Genomic DNA, 23,503 nt, shown 5'->3' on the forward strand with positions numbered 1-23,503 from the left:
GGATACAGGGATGCTATCAAGGGCCTGCTGTAGCGCCCAGATCAGAGACACATGACTAGCAACCACTGGTTTAAAACAAGGCACTCCACCTTCATAACAGCCCTGTGAGACCAGCGGACTTAGTAAGGTTATTTGATGGACGTAAGGAATTTTTCCAACTTCGCTCCGTTATAATTGGCCAACTTGACACTCCACCCAGTATCCTCTGAGTCAAGATGAAAAATATCATAATAAATCCTTACTTTAACTTGCTAATTTGCAGATCTCATACAGATTGTGTTTCTTTTCATTCTCTCCATAATATCAAAATACCAAAATCACTGGTGGACACCCATCTGAAAGGGTCGCCATGAGGACTACATGAGTTAGAACCCTCAGAGCGCTTAGAGCGGTCTGGATATCCGGGGAAGGCCGGAGGAGCCGTGCCTGTTACTACTGCGGTCAGCCTCCTGGTGGGATAATCACCGCCAGCCCCTGAGCAGACGGGCAGCTCCCACGGGACCGCCAGGGACGCAGGGCTTCAGACAGGAGCGGGGTTAATCTCGACGCAGGGCGTCCACCCACAAGGTTCTGAGCGCCCAGGCGGGGGGCCCACCAGACCCCCGCACCCACCCTCGCGGGGCGCCCGCGAGGCCCCTGCGCGCACCTGGTGCAGGGCGCCCACCACCTTGCGCGCCTCCTGGTAGGCGGTGTCCGCGCTCCAGTGCGCATTGAGGGCCTTGAGCGCGGCGGCCAGGCGGTTGTGCTCGCGCAGCCACAGCGTGTGCAGGGCCGCCAGGGCAGGGACCTCACTGGCGCGGCCGTCCCCGGCCAGGAAGCAGGGCGCGCGGGCCCCGGGGGCGCCGGGCCGGGACGCGCAGGCCGGGGGCGCGGGCGGCGGCGCGAAGGGCAGGAAGGCGCGGCCGGCGTCCCGGTAGCGCGCGTTGACGAGCAGCAGCCCCTCGGCGCTGGTCCAGTTCCGCAGCCGCTGCTCGGAGGCCGGGGAGCTGCCGTACACGGTGGACGCGTCCAGGAACGAGGTCAGCCCATTCATCTGCTGGCGCGGGTTCATCCAGGACACGTTGCCGAAGAAGGCGCCTTGGGTCCCGGAGCCGCAGGTGGGTGACGAGCGGTAAAAGGGCAGACAGGCGGTGCCCACGGCCGGCGAGGCGTTGGCCTGGAGCTGCGGGAAGGGCACGGCGGGTCAGCTGGGGTCCTGGGCCCCCTCCTCATAGACGCTAGGCGCCCCGGGCCGCCCACCTCCCTCCATCACCGGCCTTCCTCTGCCAGCGCCCCAGGGGTCCCGTCCGCTCTTCCGCGGGCAGCCCTTCTCCTCCCAGGGTCTGGGCGATTAGACTGGTCGGAATTCCCTTTGCTCTGACTCATGCAGCCGTGTGGTGGCGCCCACTTCCCCCGGCCCCCCAGGTCTTCCTTTTGGTGTGTTCTGCCTCGCCTGGGGGGCCACCTCTGCGGACGCCAGGGGTACCCCGCCTGCTGGCTCTCCTTGGCCCACCAGGAAGCCCCTCCTCCTGCCCGTCCGGCCTTCCTAGCTCAGGGCGCCACATGCGGAATCCTGGCTGCTCGGCCAAGGTTTCTGGAATAAACGTGAGGGAGGACCCCAGCCCCAAGCAGTCTCTGCTCCTAGGTGGAAAATGCCCCTTGCCAGCCTCGGAGATATTTTCTTAGGAGAAGTAATTAAAAACCCTGCCTGTATGTCTCTTACATTGCAGGTCGGAGGGAAAACCAGAGCAATATTAACAGACAACAGTTCTGCAAAATCTCTGTCAGAAGTTCACGGCGCCTGCTCTGAATCTAGCGGTTGTATCCCCAGTGGCTTGTCTGTTAGGCACGCACGTGCGGCCGAGATTCAGGTCAGAGCGCGTTCTCTGCTTCGCTGTTTGTGGCAGCGGAACAGCAGCAAAACTGGAGGCGACTCCAGTGCTCATCAGTAAGGAAATCGGGTTAAAGAGGTCAAAATGCAAACGCGGTGGGATAGGGAGGGTCATGAAACCCAGCCTCTGTCCGTTTAGCGAGACGGAGAGAAGTGTAAGAACTATTGCCAAGTGGCCCATACCGGGTTCAGGACGTGCGTATAGTAGGACACAAAAACTGTAAGGTATAAGCACACACACACGTAATCTTATACACATATATGTGCAGATAACTTCTGGCAGGAAACACAGGAAATTCATAATGGCTGTTACCCCCTGGGGACGGGACCAAAAGGGACTTGTGTCTGAGTTTTGAAGACCGCACCTCTTAGTTTCATAGTAAAAATGAGGAAGTTTAAAAATTCTACCTGTATGGGAAAACACGGGCTTCGGTTCTCACAGGTCCGCTGGCAGTCGGCCCCGCCCCCGAAGGCAGCGTGGCTGGCGCTCTGTGGCGTGAAGGCCAGGTCGTGGTCAGTGTACTGTCCCCACGCCATCAGGAGGTCAGAGTACTGGCCGTCCTCCGTCACAGCCTCGTTGGAAACGTGGATGACCTGCCTGCTCACCTCCCGGACCTGGGCGGACAGACCAGAGGTCACGTGTGGGAGGCCGTCCTGCGGGGCCGGGGGAAGCAGACCCCTGGGGTGCGGTTAGCCCGGGGGCTCAGGGCTCCGCGCTCATTCACAGGACGCTGGCGCTCCTGGGGCAGGCTGGGGTCCCTGGGGGCCCCCCGGCTCTCCTCCCCGACGTGCACGGGTGGTGATTTACGGCCGAGTCGTAGTTTCCTCACTTGTAAATAAACATAAAAATGCTGACGTCTGGGGACTGTCGTGGGGGTTAAATTGAGTCATCTAGCGATTAGTGCCATTTAATGCTGGGCCTAGAGGGGCAGAGCCCTGAGCCCGAGGGTTGTTCCCAGGCCTTGAGGCCCAGTGGCGTTTGCCTGGCCTGAGTCAGAATTGTTTGGGATCGGTGACTTTCTCCTTTCCACTTTTTTGTTTCTGAACCAGGACGTCTACAGCTCAGCTGTTATCCCGTGCCCGTCCCACCATTGCATTTTGGGGGCAGGCTTGCTTTCTGGTTTCATAGGCCCCAAAAGAGGGGAGTTTTGCCCCCGGAGGGGTCACACCCAGAGCTTCCCCATCCCTGATTCAGATTATTCAAAGGATGAGATTTGGGGGTCTGAAAATGGTGCGATTTAGATCAGGTTTGGGATTTTGAGTTGATGCTGTGGCGGGCTGAGACTTTGGGGGGCCTTGGGATGGGGGTACATGCAGTTTGCGTGTGGAATGGATATGACTTCTGGGGTCAGAGGGGGACTGGTAGGCAGGGTAATGGCCCCTGCAGATGTCCATTCCCCCATCCCTGGAGCCTGTGAATACATCGCATGGCAAAGGGGACTTGGCAGACGTAGTCACTTTAAGGACCTCGAGATGGGGGTCAGCCTGGATTCCCAGGGGGTCAGATCTAACCACATGGGTCCTTAGACTCTGAGACCTTCCTTGACTCAGGAGAGATGTAACTTCAGAGAAGAGGCACAGAGAGACGCAGCCTTGCTGGCTCCGGGAGGGGGTATAAGCCGAGGAATGTGGGTGGCTACCCACTGGTTTATTCACTGAAGCGAGCAGTCGAATTGGGGACAAATGATCCATTTTTGGACCCGAGTGATCAGTAGATTAGGTATGAGTTTGTTTGGCAAATGATTTGCCTCTGGGAGTAGGTAGCAATTATCATCTTTGCCACTTAAATGAGTGAATTAATCAATTGTAAGTGTCTTTGAACGTGTCTAGTCTTGTACCTATTTGTAAAGAGTCGAAAGCTGGATGAAGCTTAACTCTGTGTTGTTCCACTCACTGGCTGAGTGGCTCTGGTCTGTCAGAGCCAAGTTCCCGAGCTATAAGGGGAGGAGACCTTCTCCACCCCACAGGGGCCGGGAGGCCCATCATATAGGCGCCCGCGCAGCGGCCGGCCCGACTGAGCGAGATCTCATCAAAGCCTGGCTCCCTCCAAGGTGAGGGGAGGTTTGCTCCGTCCTGGGAAACCAGTTCCAGCCCCGTTTCAGCGGCACTCACCGGGGGCAGGGGGAACCCGTTGTACAGGAAGTGTGGGTTCCAGCCTCTGGGTTCGCTGATGCCGTCTTCGTAGGCGGGGGGCAGCCACCTGGCCAGGGCTGTGTTGGCGGCTCCCCACCTAGGGTGGTCCCTGTGGAGACAGCGGGGCTCCGTGTTTGAGTCGAGGAGGGACAAAGCAGCAGGGCCGATGCAGTGAACTGTCCCCAGGGACACAGTGGAGCTGGCGCCCCCGGGGTGATTGTAGAGGGTGAAGCCCTCTGTCCAGTGGGGACCACATGCCCCCGTGGTGCTGAGACATTCCCGGGCTGTAAGGGTGCAGGTGGTCTCGAGGGAGCTGACTCCCAAAGCCCACATGCACGTGCCCTCCCTCCTCAGCACCTGAACCTGGGGCATCCTGCCTGTCCCTGTGTCTCCCACCTTCGCTGCCCAGTTTCCCTGCTTTTCCTCTGAAGGCTGCGTCTCACTCGGGAGCTCGCCATGGGCACCTCCCTGGGGCTCCAGACAGAGTCACACCTGAAACCCTGCCGTGCTGAACGTGCTCCCGTCAAAGCTCCTACAACCAGCTGGGCAGGATGCCCTTTCCTATCGCCTGTATTTACCTTTAGGACAAAGTTTCTGCTAGAAAGTTGAATCTTTGGAACTTGCTGAAATGTCCTAAATTCAGAAGTGAGATGGTCGTATTAATACATTTGTTTGAATCTAAAATAAGTCAAGCTTCTTCTGAGAGAAAGTATCAGCAAGTCTCACTTGGTTCACGGATTTGACAGTGAGCATGGACTCGGCCGATTAAGGGAAATGGGAATGTTTTCCATAAACAGACTGATCTGCAGTTTCACTCTATTGGTCAAAATATATTTTGATGAAAATATAAAGTGCACGATGAGGCAAAGTTGTGTCTAATGACATTTTGATTTTACAGGCTACTTACAGTGGCCTCTCCCGTTGCGGAGCACAGGCTCCGGACGCGCAGGCTCAGCGGCCACGGCTCACGGGCCCAGCCGCTCCGCGGCATGTGGGATCTTCCCGGACCGGGGCACGAGCCCGCGTCCCCTGCATCGGCAGGCGGATTCTCAACCACTGCGCCACCAGGGAAGCCCTACAGACTATTTTTGAGCATGATTTTTGAGTCATGCGGGTGCCTTTACGTCAAAGGGACCAGTATCAATAAGAATCAGTGTGCCCCAGAAATGTTTCCAGCAATGAGGAAATGAGAGACAAATGATTGGTAACTAGTCCTTGTGCAAATCACATATGAATAGTAAATATATACGTATGTGATCACATACGTAAATGTATAAAATAAATACGTGACTATGTAACATTTAGAAAATACAAGAATAAAAAGCCTAGCGAGAATACGTAAAAGTAAAGGACTACGTAAAAGGAGAAAATAAAATACTTTAATCATAAAATATCCTACATTTAGAAGAAAACCATCAGACAAATTAGAATGGAAATGTTAGTTCAAAGACAAAAGAAAAGAAGGGGAATTTTCTGTTAGAGAAAAATTTGTTGGTTTTCAAAAATGGATTATTTGGGTACAAAATTTTTGTGGTATCCGAGGTCCCTCGGCCTTTATCAACACATCCCTATGGCAATAATAGCCATGGGGGTGTTTGTTTGGTGGTTGCAGAATCTTCCAGAAAGAAAGGAGTGAGGCTGGAGTTTGCAGGTGGACAGGAGACAACTTTGCTGGGTTCTCTGAGGTCATGTAGCAAAAGCATTTGCATTGGAAAAGATTGGGATCTAGGCTTTCTAATATTCTTTCCCGCATCTGATGTGTAGACACAACATTTAGGGAGTGAAGTCTACAGGAATCATGGCAAGCCAAAGGATTTTTAAAACTTTTAAAGTATTTGTAAATGTAAATATTGAAGAATTAGTTGCTTTGTTTTGACACTAAATTATTTTACACCATTTGAGACACAATGTCCTCCCACCATTCTTGTATAAATGGGGCTGGTTTGGATGCTCTGCCCAGAAGTAAATGAACCACGGGCTGCCGAGAACCTTCTAAGCTCTTGTTTGAGGCAAGAGCCCACAGTTCAGGCAGGGACACCCCAGGGTTCCTGACGCTGGAGAAAAGGCACTTCTGTGGCTCACTCCCAGCCCTGCTGCTGTGTCCAGGGGCCACTCGGGAATGATGAGTAGCAGTAGGTGGTGATGGTTACTTTTGCACGTCTGAAGGGACAGTAAATGGGGATAATTCTAGTTTTAATACTCCGTTGGTCTCCAGCACAACCAAAGTGGCTTAATTTGCAAAACCATATGGATAGTAATGCATTTAATCAACTGCAGTAAGTCAGCTTTAATACGGAGCTCTGACCTGCTACAGCTGCTTTCTCTTTATTGAAATTCCATAAAGTGCATCCCTTTCACTCAATTGAGAATAATGAGAATGCTGATTTAACTGCTCAGGGGACTGGGTGTTTTTGTTTGTTTGTTTGTGTTTTTTTCTGATTGACGGTCATGTTTCAGCAGCTCCCGGGACATCACATGGTTTCTGTGACCGTCTCACCCTCTGGTCGGGTCAGAGCCCAGCCTGCTCGGCAGGACCCAGGGGCACCATGTGGGGACCTCGCAGCCACCAGGCGGGGCCCCTCCAGGCTTCCGGCATCGCTCTACAATGCTGCTAGGCTGGAGCAGGATAACCGCGGCGGCCCCAGAGGGTCAGCTTTCACCAGCACGTGTTTCCTTTAGTAGATTTGGATTGACGACCACATTGGAAGTGGTCGCAAAGCTGACAACAAGCAGGTGACACGTCTCTGGAGGAGAGTTTCAGGAGGGAGACAGGTGTCTGCTCCCCCCGCGGCTCCACGTTACTGGGATTTGTTTGAAACGCCAGCTCCTGTCTCTCAGACACCAGGCAGCTGAAAATCTGCTCCGGGGGCTATTTTTATAACAAGTGGATGTGTGAACATTTGAGGTTGGTGTGGGCAGGTTTTGAACTAGCAAGTCTGAGCCTGCAGAGAGAATCGGCCACCTTGGGGCCGATGCTCAGCGGCCCTTGTGTCTCATTTATAAAACAGTTAGCGAGGCTTCAGGGTGGTATCACTTGAGTTTTCTGAGCAGGTATGTTATGTTTGGGGCAGAAAATAAGTATGAAGTCCCTGCTGGTCCTTTGGATCTAGTTGCTGTAAATACTGTGACACAAGATTCAATCGTCATCACGGAAGGAAAGAAAGGGACTCGGCCTCCACCCACAGTTCCCTGGAAGGTGCGTCCCCCAGAGCCCATCAGCAGGGGACGTTGGCTGTCCCCTCCTCGGCGGGCAGTGGGGCTGACAGCAGAGAGCGGAGCCGGGAGGGGCGCCATGGGCAGAGGAGACCCCTGACCCTGGTCCTGCCATCTGTGACCCCACATCCACCTGCAAGTACAGTTTCCCCAGAACACGGCACATGGGGCCCTGGGGGCGCTGGGGGTCCGGAGGTGGCTGGGGTCACCTGGAATGTCTGGGGGTTGTCAGAATGGACTGACCTTCTGGAAAGAGCGATCAGAGTATGAGACGGCCTGAGTCGGGGGCTGAGAGTGGACAGCAAATACACAGAAAAAGAAATGGAAGAAAGCTGGGATGACCTCAGGGACACCTGAAGGTTTATGATCAGCATCGCTGGTGAAAGTGGTACCTGGCTGCCAGGGAGCTGAAGACCTTTAAAATCTGTGTCTTATTAAAGATACACACAGAAGTATTGGAAACATGGGCGTAAGGAAGAGGCTTGACCACTTCTTAATATAATGGAGTCAATATTGTCCACTTTCTTTAATGAAACCTCAAACAATCTATGGAGACTCTGCCCTGATGACACCTGTCATGTTCAAATACAACTTACAGGTGAGACCGAGGGCGCTGAGGAATTACCTGTTGTTGCAGGCGCCCGTGATGAGCCTGTACTTGTTTGCCAGGCAGGTGTTTGGACATCTGGGGGGAAGCATGTAGGGCTGGCATCCGGACAGGTTTGCAATCGTTTTCAGTAGATCTTCTGATAAAACATCTAAGGAACAAACACCAAAGCTTCAGCCCTCGATTGTAATAACAAACCTACCTGACGGGGTAAATGTTCTAATGTGATCGGGATTCACACAGAAACCTCCTCATTCTTTGCAGGAAGCCCTTCCTTCTCCTTGAAATCAATCCTCTCTCATTTAACCCCCTTGAGTGTCCTCGTTGCTAGGAATGTGGGGTTTAACATTTATTTTTGCTTTGCGATCTTTCAGAAAAGCAATTCTGAGAGCTCTGACCCCAGAGGCGAGCACTTCTCAGAGGCATCCGCAGCCTCGCTTGTGGAATCTCCAGCGTTTGCCGTGCTGCTCGGCTGAGGCTGGGGGCCCACGCCCTGACCTCAGAAGACGGCGAATCCTGGCCTTTATCCTCCCCGCAAACCCTACCTCAGTCAAGTTTCCTAACAGTATCCACGTGTCCATCTACAAAACCCTTCTTTTCTCCTTCATGTTGATGTTTGGTTCCTTCTCATAAATCTTTCTAGGTTAGGGCCCCAGGAAACAGTCTCTTATTTTTTGCCAGTTTTGTTGCTGTTTATTTGACAAATCAAAGCAAGGACCACTTTCTTGTCTGTTGGTAGAAGGAATCACTGGTTACTCTCCAAGATGGTTTGTATAAATCTTCAAAGATAATGCCATAAAACTGGCCAGATCCCGATGAAATCAAGATAGAAAAACACTGGAAGACACGCATCCCATTTTCAAACTAGAGAGAAACAAAACTAGCTTAATTAATGTTCACTGAACAACCTCTATGGAATGACTGTATGTGGACAGTTAAATGAAGCTTAGACTACAATTTTTATTTAGTCGATAGAGAAATACACATTCCTTAACAAGGTGAGGCTTCGCACCAGGAAACGCTCAAGCACGTGCGAGTGTCTAACAGACAAAGTCCATGAGAAGAACCACAATGTGACTTCCCTGGTGGCGCAGTGGTTAAGAATCTACCTGCCAATGCAGGGGACATGGGTTCGAGCCCTGGTCCAGGAAGATCCCACATGCCATGGAGCAACTGAGCCCGTGGGCCACAACTACTGAGCCTGTGCGCCACAACTACTGAGCCCGTGCGCCACAACTACTGAGCCCATGCACCACAACTACTGAGCCCGTGTGCCACAACTACTGAGCCCACGTGCCTAGAGCCCGTGCTCCGCAACAAGAGAAGCCACCGCAATGAGACACCCGCGCCCCGCAACAAAGAGTAGCCCCCACTCGCCACAACTAGAGAAAGCCCGTGCACAGCAACGAAGACCCAATGCAATCATAAATAAATAAATAAATGCATTTACTTTTTTTAAAAAAGAACCACGATCATAGCTATGTTAATACAAAACCAATGTTAGGAAACATCCCTAGGGGAGGGGTGCCAACATTTGATTGTAGATACTGTTTGGTGACGAACTGATGGGGAAACATTTGGATCCTTTCACTTTTACTAAGTCTGAAATTTCTAGACTGGCTATGCTGATAGTGGAAATAATAGAAAACAGCCTAGACTATGGGGTTCTTCAGTTCTGCACCACAGCCCGGCCGAAACCCATCAGCTGAATACACCTGCAGACCTGGGCAATGGCCTTGCGACTCTACACCGTGAACCCGACGCCGGCAGGACCTCTGACTGCAGTCACGGCTACCGGAGTCCCAGCTGCACCGGGACAGGACCGCGGACCAACAGTCCTTAGAGACAGTTTTCAACTGCTTCAATAAAAACATTTCAAATGGATCTTTGGTTGCTCTAAAGTTGATTAAACTTAACTTCTAAGTTTAGTATCTGAGAATTCAGGTTAATCCCGGTTTAGCTGAGTCTGTCTCATTCTAAAAGCTAAGTAAATCAGCATGAAACTAATCTACAGCTAATTGGGAGGAAAAACTCGGAGACCAAGTAGCTCACGGCACCACATGGAAAAAAGTCTCCACAAGTTCATTAAAAATAATCTTGTTTTTTAATTCCTCATCATTGGACTTAGAAATATGCCTATGATCGAAATCACTTTCACTCAGTATCCTAACATCAACAGAGCCTTTGATGGGATGCAGCTCGCCCCTCGTGTCTGCTGGTTTGCCTGTGGCCAGCCGAGTGGACGGCCAGTGTGACTGCCCCATCATAGGGAGGAGCACGTTGGCTCCCAGAGGCCTGAGCAGGACCCTGAGGCAGTTTTCTCAGGAGAAGTGGGGCTGCTGTCCCCGTCTCCCTGGAACACACTGCGTCCCACAGAAGTGAGTTTCCCCCAGGTTTTAACCAGGTCGGTCGGGGCCTTGAAAGTATCCCTCAATCATTTCTTACCACAGAGCGGGACACTTAGGTTATTGAGCTGCTTCTCCAAACCCCATCTGAACAGCAGAGAAGCAGTGGTTTCCCAGAACAACAAAACCAAGCTACTGAGCCTCTTAAAGAACCGCTCATTTGTCCTGTGAACGAGTGGGCATCGCGCCCTGTGGGGACACCCCCGGCCCCTGCGCAGCCCTGCCCGGCTCTGACCTGCCCCCCTCCCCCGGGTGCTCACCTGTGGGCGGCCCAGACGGTGCAGACCCTAGGTGAGCCCTCCTCATTGCCTCCTGCACCGACACCTCCATGATGTCCGCCGCCCGGGACGCGGCACGGCTGGTGGGCTCAGGGAGTTTGGAAAAAGACAGAAGCTGTGATGGAGAAATGGTTTCTCTTTTGTGGAGGTTTCTGGGCACAAAGAGGAGATGTAAAGTCAATTATTATTTTATGGTGTTTGGTAATTACTAATCAATCACACACACCTTTACTTAGTACCTGCCAGGTGACAGGCAGGTGGGGATTCAAGGACCCCATCCACAAGGACTGCGGGATTTAGTGAAGGGATGGGACCCTAGTGTAGACAATCTTCCAGTGTTGAAAGGTGAGGAGAATGACCGATGTTTGTCTTTTACAAACTTGCGTAGCCAGCTCATTTGACCCTCATAACAGCTGTGTGAGATCAACCTTCTCATCAAAGTCCAGTTAGTAAGCGGGTTTGCTAACATTGCCTATACATGTACCATACATTGCCATGAAAACTAAATTAAGTTGGTTTCAGAACCCTTTTTGACAATGGCTCATCTGTGTATGTGTGCCGCTGATTCATTCTTCTTGGTCACTTTGTAATGTACGTTAGATTTTTGTTGAGATGGGGCCGTCTCAATTTTCATGTTGATAGTTTCTCTAGCTCATTGTGCAATACTGATTTTTAGTGTTATTTAAGGGTATTTTAAGTGCTAATTAACGTTTCACTGAGAATATTACTGTGGATAAATAAATTGATTTTGTAACTTGAGAAAACAACCCAGTTAGACGTGAGGGTTCCAGCTGATGGACGGGGCTCTGAGAGCCAGCAGCCTGTCCTGGTCCCAGGCCAGATGTGCTGAGGCTGCGACCCTGCTGTGTCCCTGTCACTCACGCATCTCACGGCACAGCTGAGCAGGTGACGGAGCTGCTGGCGGCGAGAACTGCAAGTCCTGCCGCGGGTGCCCCTCACCCTCCCGTCCCTCTGTCCTCTCACGAGGGTCCCCGGCCTTCGGGATTCCAGCAGCTCCCACCACAGGGGACCCACCTGCCTACCAGCATTTCAGGGCCCGGGGACCCCTGGAGGGGCAGGACCCAGGTGGCCTGTGCAGGAAGCTGCCGTCACCTGGTGGCCCCTGCAGGTTTGCACCACTGAGGCCCCAGGAGCCCGTGTGAGAACCAGCTCTAAGCCTAACCTGAGAGCCGTGGGGGCAGAGCTTGGGGGCAGGACACCCCCTACCACTGCTGCTTGGGTTTCTGGTTCACAGCCCTGAGGTCTTGGGGAAATGGCCCAGTTGTGCTTCAGTCGTTCTGCCAGCTCTGAGCAAGTGGATCCTTCACACATTTCCCTTGTTACTAACAACGTGGAATGTGCGGAGCCCACTGAGCGGAGGTGGCGTGCAGGTGCCAGCCGAGCACTGGCCCACATGACTCCGCGTCTTCAGTTACTGCTCGTCAAAGCGCGGGAGACCGGCGCTAGGCGGGCCCATTTTACAGATGAGGGAGGCGGTGCCCCAGGATGACAGCCCGTGACTGACGGAGACGGCCTTGAGAATCGAAGGTCCTACACGCGGCACGCTAGACACCAGCCAGTGCGCGTATAGACGGACACGATAGAGAACTTAACGTGGGAGCGTGCTGGACTTGCCAGCGTGTTTTCCAAAGGTACTGTGAGGCCGTGAACTTTGAGGGTCAGAGCTTTTCCTTACAAGCTCCCACGGGAACCAGGTTCAGAGACCCCGGGCTCCAGGCTCAGAGACGAATGAGGCCGTTGCTCAGGGCTGCCCACCCATGCTGGCGTGTGTTTCCACACCCTGGACGCCGCGGTAGATGTGACATTGGCCCCCAAAGACATCCAGGTTCTGACCCTCAGGCCTGTGAACATGTTCGTTTCTACAGCAAAGGGAGTTAAGTTGCAGGTGGAATCAAGGTTGCTACTCAGTTGATCATAAAAGCGGATCTCATCCTGGATGACCCAGGTGGGCCCAGGGTAGCCACAGGGGAAGGTGACAGTGGAGGGAGCTCGGGAGATAGATGTGACAGCTCCAAGACGCAGGAAGGGGCCAGGAGCCAAGGGATGTAGGTGGCCTCGGGGACGTGGAAAAGGCAGGAAACACATTTGTTCCTGAAGTTCCAGGAAGAACACAGTTCTGCTGACACCGTGGTTTTGGGCCCGTGAGGTACGTGCTGGACTTTAACCCGCAGGACGGTAAGGTAAGAAATTACGTTGTTGTAGCCACTGAGTTTGTGGTGATCTGTTACGGTGGCAGCGCCCGCGGGCTCTGGTCCTGCAGAGGAAGCCGGGTCTTTCTGGGAGGACAGGAAGCCTGGCCTTTACTGGAAGGAGTCCTTAACCGCACGTCAGACAGTGAACAAAACTCTGTCTTCCAAGGCTGTTCGCTGTGTAGACACCCTTGGAGAGCCGCCTGGAGGGAGGCAGCCAGGGCCCCTTCTCAGGAGAGCTGGTGTATTAGAAGACAGACAGGATCTTCCTGGGCCACCGCGCACCAGCCCCCGGGCCCTTCCCCAGGCTGCGGCCGGCCGGAGCCCCAGGGCAGCAGGTGGGCCTGTGTGGGCCTGGAACTCACCTCCCCGTTTGCTCAGGTCTCAATGGGGACAGCCTCATTCCCAGGTTTCTAGTGTTTTTCTTCTGCTGTTACTAAGATCCACTGTGCAGCACAGTCAGTGAGTAGCCTTTGTTCCAACATTTACATTTGAAACGAAGCCCCCAGGCCACAGGCTTTGCAAAAGGTCAGTTCCCCCTCGGGAGAAAGCAGGTCACCTCAGGAGAGGACGGTGCAGCCCTTCGCTGCAGGGGGGGTCCAAGGAGGCTCAGTGCCTTCTCTCCATGGGGGTTGTCAGTAGCTCTTCCCCCTTTTCATGGATAGTTGATATCATAGTCGTGGACACACTAACAGAGTCAGACTTCAAGAGATTTCTTCTTTCTTTCCCCTTTGATTGAAGTTTTTATAAAATAAGCAAAACTTAGTTGTAGCCAATACGGACAATAGGGCCTTCTTCTGGTGGAATAATAGAAATTTGAAGTAAACCAGCCTCTGCCTTGTGATATTTTGTATCTTGAGACCTTAAATAATTATTAGTCAGATTCCAGTAAATTAACACACTTGTGAAGATAAAACCTGCTTTTTAAATTCTTGTGTGTTTGTCGTGTTTGCTTTACAAACATCTAATGTGAGACTATAATATTCTTAATATTGATGTCACTTTTATATTTAAAATGAAGGTGTTTCTTAATGATTTAAAAGGAATGCGGGGCAGATTTAATTCCTAGGTAAGGTTACAGCTGTGTCACAGAACCCGGACGCTGGGGCCGTGTGTCTGGACCCCTCCTGCCCCCTGGGTCTGAGGCCAGTTCTGCAGGAGCCAGGCTCCCTCATCTGTCTTTTGAACCAGGATATATTGAACCCTGGCTGCATCACTGCCCTTTGCTCTGTTTTGCTAGAGAGAGAATTTGAATACGGTTCCTCTCGGTTGTTTGCATGTGACCCCAGAAATGAGAATAAGCTCACGTGAGTCTCAGCCCCTAATTTGTAAGGTGGAGGAAACTGTGAAGAATATGGTGGGCAAATCCGCTAAGCCACAGGAGCTGGCACACCTCCTTCCCACTCCCGGGACGGTACCTTCTCATCGTGGAGTAGACGGCCTCGTCCACCAGCAGCTTGCTCGCCTCCACGATGCCCCTGACTCGACACTCCTCCGTCTCTCCTACGAACGAAGCATCACACCGTCAAACGCAAAGTTCACAAACTCCCCGCCACGCGCCGCCGGATGTAGTGACAACCACGCGGCGTCTGGGCCCCTCCTCCGTGGGGTCCTGGGTCCGTTTCCCCATCTTAAGTGAGTGTTGGTTCCTCTCTGGCAGAGACCCTGGGGATGGGGAGGGGAGGGACCCAGCACCATCTTTACACGGGCAGCCCGGCCATTCCTACTTCTCACTTGCCCTAGCCACCTCCAGGGATTCTGAATAACTTCTTTTCTGAGTTTTAGTTACCTAAACCAGTGGTAAAGAAAGTTTACAATAAGAGTTGCCTATTTTAACTTGTGCATTTAAGAGAAGATAAACTACTCCAATACCCCAGCAGTTTGCAGTGAAAAGACCCTTATTTTTTATTTTAGTTTTTAGTGCATGGTATGTTTAACAAGTTCTGTGGTATGAACGTTTGCGTTTCCCCAGAATTCGTATGTTGACATCCTAGCACTCAATGGAACAGCGTCAGGAGGAGGGGCTTTGGGAGGTGATGAGGTCGTGAGGATGGAGCCCCCATGATGGGGTACCTGCCCTCGTATAAGGGACCCATGAGCTCCCGCCCCTCCCTCCAGGCGAGGACACAGTGAGAAGAGCCCGTCTGTGAACCAGGAGGAGGATCCTCACCAGAATCTGAAGGTGCTGGAGCCTTGATCTGGGACTTCCGGCCTCCAGACTGAGAGAAGCAGAGGTCTATTGTGTATAAGCCCCCCCAGTCCATGGTTCTGTGATCGCAGCCCAAATAGACTAAGACAATAATTTAAGATTCCGTCTTGGGGTTAAAACGTGAGGTTCCAAATGAATATCATAAAGTAGGCAACTCCTTTCATTAATGCACACAAGTAACTTCTGTTACTAAATTACCTTTTGCATAATCAATACTTCATCAAAGGAAATGCATTCATTTCTAAGAATAAATAGAATATCAGAATGTTCTTGAATGTTACACATCTAAATAGAAAGAAAGCTATTTTTACAATGGTAAATTTCCATATCTTTAGAATACGTAGAATACGTAGGCATAGCGTATTCCAGAAAAATACATTAAATTCCTGAGCAAATTTAGGAGGATTAAGTTACCGGATAGCTTTTGTCCTAAAATTTAACGAAAGATTTTGTTGCAAGAAGAAGTAAAGGGACTCGAAACTGTAAGAAAATTTGGGAGAATCAGACGGCAGGTTCCTGGGAGGCGGAGACCTTGTCAGAGTCCATCCTGCATCCAGGAGCCCAGCGTGGGGTCTCGCCCCTGGTGGACCCACAAAGGCACCTTGAAGGACGTCGGGTTTTGCCTGCAGCCCCTCAGTGTCCTTTCCCAGCCATCAGCGCACATTCCACAGTGTGACTCCCTCTGGTCCTTCCTCTGTGCCCCCTGCGCTCCTCCAACCCGGGGCTGGTGGAGGGCACACGGGGCGGAAACGGCCTCAGCTCGGCCGGGTCCAGGCCACCACGGCCATGGGTTCCTGCCATGGGGTCTGAAGCACATGGTGGGCATGCGGCACAGGAAGCGGGCAGAGCGGAGGAGTCAGGGGGACCCCAGAGGGGCCACCAGTCTGGGGCTGCAGAACCCGCAGGAGAGGCCGGCCTTTTCAGGGACCCCTGCCCTGGGGCTGGAGGGGATTTCACTCAGCTCTCAGGACTGGGAGCCCCACGAAAGCTCGGGGTTTAAGGCCCTGTGACCTTCATGTACTTCCTTTCGTTCCCGTCCAAACCGTCCGTCCACATTTTCGTTTCTGCGGTCAGCCTGGCCCTGCGTTGGCCGAATGCACTGACCCCCCTGCCTCTTAGGTCTCCTGCAATGAGATCAACTGCTGGCTCTTCGCAGCACTTGGCAGTTATTTGAGAACAGATTCAGTAAAAAGAAAAATGTTTGTCTGTCACCACTGTCTTTGGAATTAACAGTTGCTAGAGAGATCCTTCCTTTTCTTGACGATATTCACATTGTCATTTAAGCGTAATCGATTGTATTTGACTTATTTGACTTATTCTCCAGTATCTTTCCTTACTATGAAGTAGTTTACCGAGTTCCTAAAGATAGTGTTACAGGCTTGCAGACTATTATCTCTTCAGATATTGCATAAGAAATATATTTTTGTGCTGAAAATTCCCCATAAAAGTGTAGTTCTCATCTTGAATTGCCTCCAGTCTCTGCCGGTAGCGGGCGGATGTGACCCGTGTCGTCTCCTCCTCACCGTGTGGGGGGTCAGGCTCACCTCCCTTCCTGGCTCTTCAATCACCTCCTTCAGCTGCTGCTGGGCAGCTACCGGGGCACGGGGTGGCGTCCAGAGACGCAGCATCCGACCGTAGGACCACAGACTGGGAGACCTGGAACCCAACCTCTTCTTTTCAGGTCTGAAAACTAAATTCGAGGGAGTTTCCTGATTCGTCTGATCTGGAGACATCAGCCTTCTGAAGATGGGTACCACCCGAGGGGGTGCGCTACCCATAGAAGGTCCCCTCCGAACATGCTCATCTCATATGGAAAGAGCTGGAATTCAGGAAGCCGTTATGCAAGAAAACACTACAGGCCAGAAAGAAGGAAGTCACTTATTTCCAAAGAGTGACTACTAAAATAACAAGGCAAGAGTGCTGGACTCTTCCTCTCTGAGCTGTACTCTCGACTGACTCCGAGGACGTGGTTTTGCTCTGAGCTCTGTGTTTAGTCCTGACGTTAGTGATACCTGTTTGCTGAAACCCAATGAACTGGAGAAAGTCTGCCAACTTTCCTTGTGAGACAGATTCACTCATCAGGCTGGCTTCCCAAATCCCCCACCTGCAGCAACGCCTCTGCTGCCTCCTGTTCATTTGCGTCTGATTCTCTTGCAACAGCTATGACGCGTTGGAACACACAGGTGATTGCACTTAAATCTTGACTTTGCACAAACACAAGAAACGAACCCCAGTCCGTGAGGTGATGAACTCACGCGGTTTCCATGATAAGCGCTATTCGGAGCTTTTGAGAGAGGACTTGAACTCCTGCTGTGCAAACCTGCCTATGGTTCACACACTGATGTGACGCCTAAGGACAGCTGTTCCTGAGTGTTTATCAACCAGGCTCAAACGTGTGTGTTGTTTCCACGTGCAGACCTGGGAGGTGAGGGTGAGCATGGCCACAGCTCCGCCGTCTCTGAGACCCTTGGGACCTCTACTTTCTAAGCTGTGAACGGGTGACTGGACCCCACAGGCAGGTGGAGATGGACGTCTGTGGTCCAGCCCGGACCTGGTCCTTATGCCCGGGGCCCCCAGCCGGTTCTGAACAAGCGACAGGGAGCAATCCAACAGCTCGTGTCACAAAGTCTGTGAACACAGTGACATAAACCCAAATGCAGACAAAAAGTCTGGTGGGATCGTCATTGAAATTTTGCCTACGGAGAAATGTGACTGATAAAAGTTATGTTTCAAAGAAAGTTCGACACTTCTGTATATAAAATAGATAACCAGCAAAGACCTACTGTATATAACACAGGGAACTATACTCAGTATTTTGTGGTAAACTGTAAGGGGAAAGAATCTGAAACAGTGTATATGTATGAGTAAATCACGTTGCTGTACCTGAAGCTAACACGATATTGTAAATCAGCTATTCTTCAATTATAAATGAATAAATAACTAAATAAAAAAGGAAGTTAACCAGTGCGCAATTATTTTGTTTAAAATGACCATTGGCTTGTCAACTGGGGAAAAAAAAAATCATTGTATTAAAGGCTGTAAAAGTGAAACACTGCAAGACTAAGGATATTTTCTAAATAATTAATTTACAAAGTAAACAAGTAATTAGCCAGCTTCAAAATATTCTAATGAGCAATACATTAGGCTCCAAATTGCAGTATTTTTATCAGATGCTATACTGTGCATTAGTTATATATATACTGAAAGTCTGAGGAAAAAAATAACCTCTTAGAGATGGGGAAACAATCAAAAATTGCTCTAGCAAAGCTGTAGATACACCTTTCCCAATTTAAAAAAAAATATGACATCTAAAACTAAAACGTCCAGTGAGCAGATATACTTATATTCTGTTGAATGGCTCTCACTCATGACATCTTTGTCACTATGCTTTTGTAGAACTAGGACTGTAGTAAATATCGAAAGCAACGACCAATTCGCAAAGCATTTCCTGCACCCATCTGCTGTGATGGGTTTGCTGGGCTGGGAGGAGGGGGACCGCATCGCGCGGGTATTTAAATGGAGTTGGTTCCTGTTTTTTCTAGTTCGTATTGTCCAGGCACGATGCACTCAGTACTTTAGACGGAGCATCTCATTGACACTCACAAATAGAACTGTGGTGGAGAATCTTCCAGTTTTCTCCATTTTACAGACAGGAGAGTGGCCCAGTCAGTAGTGGGTGGGGACAGAGCCTGACCCCGGCCTCCTCATGGCCTTGATGGCCAGGCCATTTTCTTAAGGAGCATATGGGTCTGCAAAGGACTTTGGTGCAACTGTTCGTGTGGCCCTGAGGCCCCCGTGTTCAATGAAACTGGAGACTCCGTGGCTCTCAGCAGGAGACATCCTGGGGTGGACGTGGCTGCGTGGACTCAGGCCGCTCATCAGGCCTGGAGGGTGATCAAGGGGCCCGGGGCTCGGGGGAGAGGCCAGGGGAGCAGAATGTCCAGCCCTGAAGAGCCCAGAGGGGCGAGCCTGCCCGGGGGGCCCGTGTTGCAGAGGCTGGTGATCAGAGAGCATCCTCGAAAAGCCCTCCGACACCCTGCTCCAGTCACATCCCTTCTCCGTGTTTGGGACCTTTTTTTCCAAAACAGAAGCAGAGTTTGAGCTGTGATGATTTCAACCACAGCATAGCTATACCTTTCTTAACTGAATTTGACATTGTAGCACCCTGATTCCTGAAAATACAGCACAGAAGTGATTTAATGAAAAATGATTTTGTGATACAGGAACAAACAACTACGCCCAAAGAAATGTTTTTCAAATATATGAGTAGGTAAAAATGGAAATTTTCTATTGTGTAATCATAGGGAAATCAGTTATTTTTCAGAAAGAATTTTCAGAAGAGGTCTTACCTGATTCTGGAGAACCCACGATGCTTCCTGTTCTGGTTGCTGGGAGCAATAACGTTATGATTTCAGAAGACCGTAATTTATTGTTACTCACCCCAAAAGAGGTCCTTGTGTCTCAGGAGGAAAGAGAAGACAGCTCCGGCACAGGCCACGGCCAGTGTGGTGCCCAGGACGGCACGAGCTCCCATCCTGAAGAGGAATTGAGAGCATCAGGTGGTCAAGGGCACGGTCAGCCGCTCAGTTAGAGTCCCTGCCGACGACTCTCCACGCGCTAGTCCCTGTGAGGCAGCTGCTCTCAGAAGCTTGGGTCTGAGCGCTGGGGGGTTCTGACCCACATGTCTGTGGTGTGGACAGGCCTTACCCGCCCAACTATTTGAAAACAGATCCCTCCTCTTGGGCAGCTGTGGTCACCAGAATAGCTCAGTGACAACCTGTTTTATTTCATGGTGATGCTCTAATGCCGTAAAACTTCTGGGGATAATTACAGGGAATAAAACAAATCTATTTCCCATAACACATCTCTGTAGAATTTAAAAAAATGAATAATACAAGGAATTTAGCCTTTAGAAAAGAGGTAAATAAAATTTCTAAATGCACATGGGATTTCCTACAACATTCTTTTTCCTGCCTATAAACTGATTTCAGAATTACGGAGCTGTTAAGACAAAGCAAAAATTCCAAATCCATCATTTCCATTTTCCCAGTTTTTCTTCTCCTAGCATCGGATGTTCTGCTGCTATTTTGGGCCCACGAACTTTGTTAAATGGGGTGGGGCTGACAGGGCATCCTGAGTGGAGTACGTGTCAGGGCCTGCTGACCTGTGAACCGACCTGGCCGCACGCGCCGGCCACGCTCTCTGCACTGAGGTTACAGGAAACCTAACAGTCGTCAGCCCCGCGGCTCTGCTCAGACAGCCTCCCAGATGTGCCCTGAGCCCACAGAACAGCCTCCCCTGAACTGCTTTACAAGTTTCAGTGATGGATTTCTCTCAGAAAAAGGAAAGCCAAAATGTTTCACAGCCAGACCCTCTCCTCCGCTCAGCCAAGAGGTAGGTGTGCAGGACAGGTGACCCTGGACGTGCCCGTCTGCCCAGGGCCTGACCTCCTGCTATAAAGAGGCTCCAGGCTCCATTCCCCGCCCACATCACCGGGCTGGACCGGCTCCCGTTCCTGGGTTGGCTGGACGTTTACCTCTGTGTTTGCACAGAAGGCTGTGTGCTGGCCAGTTGTGCATCCATGTGAGGTTGAGCCTCTGGTCCTGGAATGAGGAAGAAAGGGAAAGAATGCGTATGTGTCGGGAAAGAAGAAACCAAGTACAACCGGCCCCTCATAACGCTCGCACTGTCCTCTCTCTCGCTTCTCTGAGCTAAACACCTTATGAAAAAGAGCAGGTTCATCTTCAGAGGCAGCGGCTCCAGGGAGCCCCGCCGATGCCCTGCATCCTGTCTCTGACAGGGGGTGAAGCGCATCTCCTGGTCTGTGGAGAGCATGGGGTTTCTGAACCTCTCCACTTCCCATCTGAGTCTTGGGTTTCTTCTACATGAAAATCACTCCTCTTCTTCCTGCTCTTTTTCGCTCTCTTCTTGGTGCCTTATTCAAACTTGGGGATATGCTCCCTCCAGGAAAGCTGAGGTTAGATGCTAACACGTATGCAAGGCATCGGGACATCAGGACATGTTTGAAGCACTAGAACGTCACGATTAGCATAGGAAAGATCAGTTTGAAAGCAACACAGTAAATGAGTTAGAAAAGCAGGTGGGGAATCGTCAACAGTTATGGTAATTTCTCCCTGAAATGGTGGGAACAGGCTGAGACAGTGAGATGAAGGGCAAGACTCCAAGGCCCCTTCACAGCAAAGCAGGGACTTGGTGACTTGCTTCCCTGGGAGCAGGGAGGGGGCAGAGCCAGGGCCCCGCCAGGCTGAGTTGCTGGCCTGAAGTCGTGGAGATCCCGCTTCTGACTCTGGGGAAGCCAGGAAAGGAGGGGAACCGGGTGAGAGAAGCAGAGGTGACTGTTCGGGTTTGGACATTGGACTTGAGGCATTGGAGCTGTGCACAGGCAGCCAGCTGGTGGCATTTGGAAACACACTTTTGGAACTTTGGGTGGAATGTGCCTGAAGAGGGTCGTGAACATAGATGAGGCGGCTAGATGTGACACATGGGGTGGTTCAGGGAGAACGCAGGGACCCAGAGGAGTCTCTTTACTGGGACACCAGCTGGTGTCGGCCTGTGTTTAGGGCCCCGGATGTGAGGACGATCCCAGTGGAGACCGGATGTTCCTTTGAGTCCTTGGCTGGCTCAGGGCAGACGCTCAGACGGGTGGCCTTGTGCACACAGCCTCGGATGCCAGTGCCTTGACGTAACCGTTTCCACGGGCGTCTCGTGCCGGCTGGCTGCACCCAGGAACAGCAGGTCCTTGTGCTCAAGTCACCCTCCACGACTGGGCCCAAGATGTTCCGTGACTCACGTCAGAGCCTGGAGTTTGCGTGGTGCCCTGTGGGGATGAAGCACCCACGTCCCACTGAGCCTTCTAGAGGTTCCAGCTCACTGGTGTCCCCACCCCACGTCCTCACACGAGGGGTCAGAATAGCACAGGGTTGAGCAAAACACATCAGCCTGAGATGGAATCCCGGACCTGACGCTTCGCCCTTGCCGGTGCTCTGAGGCTTTTACTGTTCACCCTCCCAGCCCTGCCCCGAAGTGGAGGGTCCCAAACAAAGGTCCTCTTCCTCCAGAAAAGAGACAGAAGAAGGTCGCATCATTATTCTTCCTTTAGTGAATTTGAATCACTCCAAGGGATGATAGAAATGTTAGCGGGTGTTAAGTCGGCAATGTGCTTTTCCGGTTTATTAAATGTTCTGACGACCTCAGTTTTATATTGTGCATTAAGAACAATGATATTTGGTGAGTTATAGACAAAAAACTATAGAACTCTCCTGAAATACCTGTATCATTTAACTAACTGCTTAAAGACAATCTAGGAAAGGGAATCTTTGGGGAGACTTTTAAAAAGCAATTGCGCCCTTTTTAAAAAGAAATAAAGAAAACATTTTGGCTTTTGTTAAAGTAACAGTTACACAAGGAAACCTATCTGCTTGGTCAGTCTGGAAAAACCAGCTCAGGGTTGCACTTTCGAGAGGTATTCGTTGCATTTCCAGCTGCCTTTGAAGGGCCCAGAGCATGTGCCCTTTTCAATGTTCTGATAAAACATTCTCCAGCTTCAGGTAGTGAGACATTGACAGCCCCTCACCACATACGCACACATCCCAGTCGGTCACGAGGACTGTGGGAATTTATTGATGTGACCGTCTTTCTAAAGGTATTTTAAAAGTCACGGTGCATATGATTTGCCCATGTTCACGTACACAGAAATGAAAGCCCCAGGACGTGTGTCCTGAAGCTTCTGAAGGATGTGTCCTACATTAATAATTGTGTTGCCCGCCGTCCGTCGCCCCAGGACCTGGGTCCCCTCCACGCTGTGTGTGACTCTCCATCTCTACAACTGGAGAAGTGGATGCCTCTTGGTCGTCCCCTGAACACATACGAAATGGGGGGAGGTGACAACTAAATACATCTGGATGTTCCCTCTGTGCCCACGACCTTCCAAATGAAGATGGGGTCACGTGATCCGCCTCCTTTGAAAACATCGTGTCCAGAGTGAGACGTGGCCTCACCTCCTTCCCGGACCCCAGGGCGCTGGGTCGTGTCCCGTGGGCTGGAGACGGCATCTTCCCTGTGTCCCTACTGTCCTCCTCTGTGTGTCTGCGTGTCTGCGTCCTGACCTCCTCTTCCTACAGGGATACCTGTCCTCCTGGGCTGGGGCCCCTTATGAAGAGCTCACTTTACCCAAATTACCTCTTTAAAGACCCTAACTGCACATACGTCCTGAGGTTCTGGGGGTCAGGGTTTTGGCATGTGAACTTTGGGGGGACGTGGTGCAGCCCATCCAGGCTGCAGTGAGGTGCAGCGAGTCCCCTCCCACTGGGTCCCCGCACAGGGGCCCAGTGTCCTCTCGCTCCAGCACCAAAGGGAGCAGAGCCGCTGTGCACGTTCCTACCTGCCGAGGAGAAGATGCGCCCTCACGGCAGTGTGCGAGAGGCAGCTGGATCCAGGGACCACGCGTGGCCGGTCTGCCCACATGGACTCCGTGTGAAGAAATGTGTGTCCGCGGGCCCCGTGCCTTCCGCTACCAGTTCACGTGTGACTCTTGGACGTGATCTGTGCCGGGGAAGTG

General features: G+C 51.6%; 1 protein-coding gene across 3 annotated transcripts in view; it reads right to left on the reverse strand.

Annotated features, from left to right (window-relative positions):
- The window catches only part of TPO (thyroid peroxidase), a 32,078-nt gene extending 12,619 nt beyond the window's left edge, over window positions 1–19,459 (reverse strand). For all 3 annotated transcript variants that reach the window (XM_029232301.1, XM_029232300.1, XM_029232299.1), the window contains exons 1-7: window positions 19,366–19,459; window positions 14,135–14,219; window positions 10,489–10,658; window positions 7,842–7,974; window positions 3,983–4,112; window positions 2,279–2,485; window positions 647–1,162 (exon numbers count right to left, since the gene is read on the reverse strand). In XM_029232301.1, the coding sequence (XP_029088134.1) occupies window positions 647–1,162; window positions 2,279–2,485; window positions 3,983–4,112; window positions 7,842–7,974; window positions 10,489–10,658; window positions 14,135–14,219; window positions 19,366–19,459 (1,335 nt within the window). The remainder of the gene's footprint in view (window positions 1–646; window positions 1,163–2,278; window positions 2,486–3,982; window positions 4,113–7,841; window positions 7,975–10,488; window positions 10,659–14,134; window positions 14,220–19,365) is intronic.
- Between the last annotated feature and the right edge of the window lie 4,044 nt (window positions 19,460–23,503).

The sequence above is a fragment of the Monodon monoceros genome, unplaced genomic scaffold (genome assembly GCF_005190385.1).
Source record: "Monodon monoceros isolate NGI ecotype Baffin Bay Population unplaced genomic scaffold, NGI_Narwhal_1 Super_Scaffold_19, whole genome shotgun sequence".
NCBI classification, from domain to species: domain Eukaryota; kingdom Metazoa; phylum Chordata; class Mammalia; order Artiodactyla; family Monodontidae; genus Monodon; species Monodon monoceros.